General features: G+C 36.7%; 1 protein-coding gene across 1 annotated transcript in view; it reads right to left on the bottom strand.

The window, feature by feature from the left end:
- LOC103810537 (glutamate receptor ionotropic, delta-2) overlaps nucleotides 1–5,041 on the bottom strand; it is a gene marked incomplete at its 5' end in the record, with an annotated part of 72,900 nt that extends 67,859 nt beyond the window's left edge. Inside the window, one exon of the mRNA XM_009083442.1 lies at nucleotides 4,940–5,041. Within this exon, the coding sequence (XP_009081690.1) occupies nucleotides 4,940–5,041 (102 nt within the window). The remainder of the gene's footprint in view (nucleotides 1–4,939) is intronic.
- Between the last annotated feature and the right edge of the window lie 3,180 nt (nucleotides 5,042–8,221).

The following is an 8,221-nucleotide window of genomic DNA, read 5'->3' as shown; positions in this document are numbered from 1 at the left end:
CTACAATGATAAAACAAACTTTTTAGTAGGGCCATTAGGACAAGGTTTTAAAACAAAAGCAGGTAGTTTCAGACTAGATATAAGAAAGAAATTTTTTAACAATGAAGGTGGTGAAACTCTGGAACAGGTTGCCCAGAGAGGCAGTAGATGCCCCATCCTTGGAAACATTCAAGGTCAGGCTGGCTGGGACTCTGAGCAGCCTGGTCTATTTGAAGGGGTCCCTGCTCACTGCAGAAGGGCTGGACTAGATGACCTTTAAAGGTTCCTCCAAATCCAAACCCTTTTATGAGTCTATGGTTCTATTCTACATCAAAAATTCCATTTTCCTTTTATGAGTCTATGGTTCTATTCTATGTAAAAAATTCCATTTCTTTCATAAAGCACCCAAGTATATTAAATACCTTGATGTGCATGTAACATAGGCATGATGTCTGCATACATGGAAGGGAAAAGTAGTGTTGAAATATTGCCAAGTATTTTTGAAATATTTTAACTACAGCACACATGGTATATACTAAGTGGTATTACACAGTATAGAATAAATACATTACTGAGTCGTAGTACATAGTGATTTTAAGACAGACTGCATATAGAATAAACTGTATCACACAGCTTTTCTGCCATTCAAACTCAGATGTATAAATCAAAGAAAGATTTATCTCTTAGAGGTAAATGACTGAAATATGTCAGCTCAAAACACAAATGCTACAAGTGATGAAGGTAGGTAAGGAATGTTTCTTAACCTTACCACCTCCTGGGGCATTTCAGGTGCCATAAGAAATTAATTCACTATGGTGCACTATAGTGCAATATACCAATAAGGTTGATACACAGAGCAATATACAATTTAGTATAATACGTGCCTTAATTAAACTTGTTTTTCTTAAAATATTGTAGGCACTGGTGCAGAGAAAGCACAACCTGACAGGATGAAGAAGGCTTCACAGAAGTCCACATCACTCAATTGTGAAAATATAGAAGGGGATCAGGACTGCATGAGAAAAGTGATCACCAAAACGAGGATGGAAAGTAGAAGAGACATTATCTATGAGAGTGTTCTACACTATTATAAAATGTTTATTCAGTATTTTATGAGATATCCTGCACATAATCTTTTCTGCAGTTCATCTTTATTTTACAGTCATTCAGTGATGTTTTTGTCCTGCCTTTTTTTATCCTTTATTACTTCTGACTGTTCATTCCTCTGCATATGGTTAAACATTATCTTATTTCATCTCTCTTACGCCTGTCATATCTCTGATCACTCTGAAAGCTACTCCAGCTTCTTGGAGAGGCATTTTTTAAACTTTTTTAAACCAGTGTTGGACATCGAATCCCAAGGACAGTTTCAGCTTTTAAAACCAGGACTTAGCTTCCTATTTTACTTTTCATCTTTTCTCTGAGCAATAAGTTCAATCGAAAAAGGGACTGAAGATGCAGAGCTCCTGACAGCTCATGTCTCTAAAGACATTGTCTGCCTTCAAGTTTCTTTCCTAATCTGGGCTCATGGATTTAATGCCAACCACTGAGAATTAAAGTACTCCACATATGGTAACGTTTTCCATGGTGCAAATGATGTTTTCTTTTTTCTTTTCTTCACTATGCCTGTATACCCTTCTGCCAGTCCTTTCACTACATCATGTCCCACAGTGCCCACCTGGTGCCAAGGGTCACCAAACTGCAGTTCTATGCAACTAACTTAGGCAGCAACTCTCAAGAAATAGTGCATAGGGAGGTAGAGCAAAGCAGAATTCAGTATGTTTTGCTATTATGCTTCTTTCCTTCACCCAGCCTGCATTTTCAGAACCCTCCAGATATGAAAATGCATGCTTCCTCTTTGGGAGCAGTAAGAATTTTCACGTAAAGTCACAAATATCTTTTGCACCATTAGGATATTATACTTTATACACTGTCAGAAAAGGCTCTGTACTTTTCAGTGAAGGCATTGATACAGGGAAATTCAAAGTTTTCCTTTTTTGTACAACAGGGGCTTCTTTAGAAACATGATTTTGCAAATACCTGCTGGCCTATTCATTGTCAAATGGGCCAAATCTCATCCCATTTCTAATGGTTTAACATTCATATAATCAATTCATTAATTGGCATTGCTAGCAAAGTGATGAGAATATCTGTTGTACTATAGCTCTTTTTCAATCTATCTGAACAGCTGAAAAAGAGGAGGCTAAACTGAAAAATGGATATATAGCTAAATTTGTTCTTGAGCAATTGTTCATCCAAGACACTCTGAATTTGTTTGGAACTATTATGCTGACCTTTGATTGAGCTACATTTCAGAAACTCAGAATACATTTCAGAAATCCACCAGCAAGTCACCTGAACTTAAGAGTAACTTGCCAAACAGAAAGTTTAAACTTCAGCTGCATGTGTGGAAGCAGTCTGGGACAGAGACATCTCATATTTAAGTAAAACAAAATAAACTTTTTCTAGAAGTGCAGAAAGTGTGGTATTAATCCAACTCAGATTAAAATGTTCAATCATATGTACACAAACATGACTACAGTTCCCCTTAGAATAAACTAAAAAAAAAATATTTCTTATTAGTATTTATGCAAGGGAGAGATTTCACATTAACTGCAGAGGAGCCAGAATTCCCTGCCAAATGAAACCAGACGATTTCCAATTTGGGGCCATACTGTATTCTGTCATATTCACAAAGAGATTTTGTTTTGAATCTGCAGATATGTAGCCCATAATTATTAAATTTTTCTGGGGAAAGGAATTAGTAGATGGATGTGGATAATGGGAATTATTCAGCACTTGCTTATTCAAAGACTTCTTTGAGGAAATTAGTCACAATCATTTATCATTTTCAGACTCCAGAATGTGACATTTTGTAGTAAATATAATACAGTATAAACTTAGGTGTTGCAACTTGCTATCCTCTCAAATTCTGCTGCAATTTTTAGAACAAGTCCTTTCCAACCTGAAGGCATAACAAAATGAAATTGGAAGAGGAGAAGTGTTGCTGTCTAGAAAGACATGAGAAATCTGAAGCATTAACAGAACAAATTAACAAATTAATGTTAACTTCTCAAATCTCAATGAAAAAGAAACCTATTAATATTCAAAGGTATTATTATTTAACACAAGCCTTCTTGCTTCCCCAGATCAGGATCATACTGTTAGAAATTGGCAGAATTAATAACAATAATTAATCATTCTTAGTCTGTATAGATTCTCTGCCTTTAACAGAAATGTATTGGCTTTACTGAAGAACTGGGAGAAAGATGGCAAAGAAAGTATAATAAAGATCATCACTAAAACAAAGTCAATCAGTGAAATCCCTCCTATACTCACATCAAAGACAAGAATCACACACTTTCATCACACTGGTTAAATATAAATCCCCAGTTTTGTCCTATCCAGCAGATATAAAACAAAAGAAGAGACTGAACTGCCATGTACTCTGTGTTGAACTTTGAATGTCTCTTTGTTTTTATGATTTTTATTTATGTATAGAATCCTATCTGCATAACTAATTATTTTTTTGTATCTTTGCAAGTTGCTAAATATTCATGCTACAATGACTTGAAAGAAGAATACTCTCTGGCAAGCTAAGATAACAGGATAAATCAGCAGCAGAGTGGGGAGGGAAGAAAGAAGAGGAACTAAGAAAAAAAATCTAAGACTCTAATTTGAATTTATTTTTCTAGGCAACATCCACAGATTGTTTTTGTCAACACAAAATTATACTGAATCAATTAATATGACTATCAGGCAAAACAGTCAGTGCCACCATGATGCTATTTTGATGAACATACAATTAAGTATAAATCCCCTCCTTGCTACTTATTCTTTTTCTGTGCATGCATCCTTCTTGTTTGGTTGGCTACTTTTGTTGTTTGGTTTTTTTCTGAGGGTGAGTTTGGTTTTTTAGATTTCTGTTTTAGTTTGGGTTTTTTTGTTGTGTAAATATCACAGGAAATTCTCTAGTGTACTAAGAGCTGGAACAGAGTGGACACTCTAGCTTTTAAATATCCATAAAATAACTGGAGGGGGACAAAACTGATCTGACATGCTCTGGTGATTTCACTTTCTCCCCCTGACTGACCCTCTTCCTTCATCATGCAATGTCAGCAATGCAAACTGTGAAAACTTGTCTTGTTCTTTATAAGCAAGTGGTCAGGCCCTCAAACACTAACAGGTACTTAAAACCACAAGTAGGTAACAGCAAGAGGAAAATAGCTCAATATAACCTTTACATTCTGCAGCCCAGGGACAATATTGTGCTAGGGCATCTGTCCAAAGACGACTATATGCCTCATATTAATTTATTTTGCTTTACTTATTTATTTTTTTCATACTCTAACAAGTTTTCCTCAATCAACCAAAGTTTATGGCAGGGAATACATTGGCCTCCTAACACAAAATACCTTCCCATTCTGTTAGATATAGTTCAGCTTTAAACCAAGAACATTGCTGCAGCTGCTTCAGTCAAGATGTCCACAAAGGAGAAGAACCTGGGTGAAGAAAATCTAGGAGGGGACAGTAGATGTTTTAGCAAATTAATGTTACTCCCCCTAAGCAGAACTTGAACATTTCAGAGCTTGACAATTTGTGTCAGACTGCACTCAGTTTGGCCAGGTAATTGGAATTGAATCGTTTAGAGTTTCAGCAAGGTAACATTAATTAACAGGGCACTTGAAATTGCCCTTTATCAGTTCATATCTTTGTGCTATCTAATTTAGAATGTGTCTGTGGCAGAAACAGGTTCTAATGTGTTTGATTCACCCTGAAATGAGCTGTACTGATAAATTTTATTTTGTGGAAAACGCTCCATTGTTCTGGTATTGAGAAGTTGAAACCGCACACTCTAACACCAACTAATTTCTTGGTAAAATAGTGTACTTAATAAAAAGATGAGGTAAGAGGAAGAAGATATATTCTTGTTAGTACAAAAGGATGAGGATCTGCTTACCAGCACAGTCACCACACGCAGAACCACTCCTCGCATGTTATTCTCCAACTTTCTGTCTGTTAGTGACCCATTCAGACCAGTGACTGGATTCCAGCAGCCAAGCTGAAAGAGAAAGCAGGAATCATTTCCTCATTGCCCTTATGGGACTTTGCTGGTCAGTCCTCTTACAGGAATTGTATAACTTGCCTACATTTTTATATGATGGTAGATGCTTATCTTGGGTATAGAGAAACAAATAATCAACTACACATCCCTTAGCACCACATACAAACATAGCCAGTTTCACTTTTGAAACTCATTACCACATTGAGCTGGTCTGTACACTGTACCAGTGTTAAATCCAAAACCCAACAGAAGGACAGGGACTGACTTCAGAGGACACAGAAGCAAAGTCTCAATATTGGCATGTAAAGCTACTACACAGCCAGAGAGAGGCACCTGCAGATCCCAGTTCCTGCTCTGAATTGCCTTCCCCATGGACTGTGCATGAAATCTTTCTAGGGATGCTCATCATCTGACTTAGGTAACCACTTTAAGCTTCTAAACCCAGCTGGTTTTCATGGTCCCTATTTAAAGGACAAAGGGTCTTGCTCCCTCTGACAAAGCCAAAATTAACATCAGTAGGTTGCTGCTGGGTCCAGTAGTCTCTGCTAAGACTCTTGGAGAATTCAGCTCCATAATCTGAGAGAAATATAAACTGTAAAACATCAAAAAACATTACTCTAATTTCACACAGAGTCACAGAAATGGCAAGTTGCCTCAAAATAGCTGCAATAGTCTGTAAAGAAGGGGAATACCTTTGGTGACTGTGCTTGAACAGAATTCACAGAAATCATTATTCTGAGTCCTTCATGTGAAAAGCCTTTGTTCATATGTCACATAGGTCTTTCAAGGTGAGACAGAAAACAAGGAACAAACTTCAAGTAAACATATTCAACCATTTAAGAAGCTGGTAATTTGAAATGTTTGCTTTCTTCATTATTTTAGAGCAACTACTCATTTTTTTAATTTCAATGTATTCATATAAATTCTCTGAAGATGCCTCCTTAAGGAATGAGTGCCTCAAAAAGTTGAAAACCAAAGCTTTCTGCAATGATATAGAAGTTGGTTTGACTCCATGATCCTAAAGGTCTTTTCCAATCAAAACAATTACATGATTTTATGTTCCCCAAAAGAAGATGGCCATAAGCCAATGCAGTAATTTCTTTCTGCCATTTTCAGAAGTACTCAGAGCTGTCCTAATGATGGCCATAAGCCAATGCAGTAATTTCCCTCTGCCATTTCCAGAAGTACTCAGAGCTGTCCTAAGTCTTGCTATTTTGAAGTCAAGGTTATACTGTTGTCAGGGAATGAGCAGGGTAATGCTGAGCAGATTTTTAATCTCCAATAATAACTGAATCAAGGATCTACTGGATTCAGAACACCAATAGAAATCATTGAAAGCAGCAAGAGGATACAAGGAGGAACAAGAGTATGGGGCATCATACTAATCCCTTGCAATGACTCCTCTTTCTAATAGGTATTTCTAAATACAAGCACAAATTGTCACTGCTTGGTTTCCTCATTCCATGCTCTTATTCAACCACAAAGACTGACAGCAGATTGTTGGAGCCATCTCTGCTTCTTCTATCCCTCTACAGTGTGTCCAGCTGTCCAGGGAGACATGGTCCAGGTCCTCATCACTCCTCTGGCAAAGTCCTTCAGCACTTTGAGCTGAGTAAGCTAATTGCTGGAGTGAATTAGCTGCAATAATAAAGTGAAATGCAGTGAATGTATAATTGCTGGAGTGAATTAGCTGCAATAACACAGTGAAAAGCAGCGAATGTAATTCGAGTGTGTGCTCTGTACACTCTGTGTGACAAACCATGGCCATCCCATAAGGCAAAGAATTTCATACTCTACATTTTGTGGCCTAAAAATATTGAAAACAGCACTAAGTTCAGAACAAAAGTGCATTCAATTAATTTGCATTTTGTGGCCTAAAAATATTGAAAACGGTACTAAGTTCAGAACAAAAGTGCATTAAATTCATTTTGTGATTGTCATTCTTGGTCATACAAAGAAAGTAATTAGAACTCAGATCTAATTAGCATATTCAAATGTGTTGGAAGTATAGTTACTGCAGAAACTTTGCTGCTTTTGCCAGAATTAAAACCCTAGGAAGTTACAGAAGAGCCTTTGTATCCTTTGAGTTTAAAGTCCATTTTTAATTATGTACCTTAATGTGTACATATTTATAGAAATAAAGTTCTGACCCAACTCATTCTACCTTTTAAGGAAAAAAAACCCCATCAACATAACTGATTCCAGGAAATTCAACACAGCACTAATTTGCCTTTAAAAAGGCAGTTTTTATTTGCAATTATTGTTCATTTAATTTTCAATTCAATTGTTCCTTTATGCAGCACAGTCGTGGAGAAGACAAATGTGCAGTGTCTTGCCAACAAAGTTGAAATTGATTTTGAGTGGGAGATGCTTACTGCTATTAGGAGAAAACAAATCAACATTTATTGACAACAATTTGAGCTTGTCATTGCAGCAAGCAGCAAATGTAACCATTGCTGAAACAGTGAGATAGGGTTGGCATGAAGCTACCTCTGTCTCAACTGCTTCTGCAAAAGATTTGCTGCTTCTGCATTTACTTGTTTCTCCTTTTGTTCTGTCTGATAGCTGAAATGAGAGAACAGATCAGACAATAACAATCTCACATTAACTCTGGTGGATTTGTGTAGATGGGTGATAGGAATTCCCTATTGAGCACAGTGTTTGTCTTCTTCATCCCATACGACTTTTGTCATAGTGCTTTGTACTTTGGTGGAAGTTTCTTTTGTTTATTCTAATGACAGCTTTCACTCTGCTACTTTTGATATAATATGATGAAGATGGAAAAGTTGTCAGTCTTCTACTTCCTTTGATATTCAATTTACAATCTCTTTCACCTCCCAGCTTGTTATCCCCAGTATCCTTGTGGTTGGAATGGGCTTTGCTCTCCTGATTTGCTGGTAGAACTCCCTTCTTTGGTAGAAATTTTTGCCTGTATGAACAATGAATTATGGAAGGTCTTTAACTTGTATTTCAGTATTAAAATAGGCAAAATCTGTTTTATTTATATGTGCAATTTCCAGACACTGATTTATAAGGAACTTGGCACAACAATATCTATAATGCCTTTCTGACAGTGCTTACAGCCAGTTTTTCTCCCCTACTTCCTATGAAATGAGTGAACTCTGCTGAATATCTGAGAGCTTTCATATTTTTTTTCCTGGCAGATTAAAATGCAGA

Source organism: Acanthisitta chloris, unplaced genomic scaffold (genome assembly GCF_000695815.1).
Source record: "Acanthisitta chloris isolate BGI_N310 unplaced genomic scaffold, ASM69581v1 scaffold6141, whole genome shotgun sequence".
Classification (NCBI taxonomy): domain Eukaryota; kingdom Metazoa; phylum Chordata; class Aves; order Passeriformes; family Acanthisittidae; genus Acanthisitta; species Acanthisitta chloris.
The sequence above is the reverse complement of the archived record's forward strand: the minus strand, read 5'-3'. Positions and strand labels throughout refer to the sequence as shown.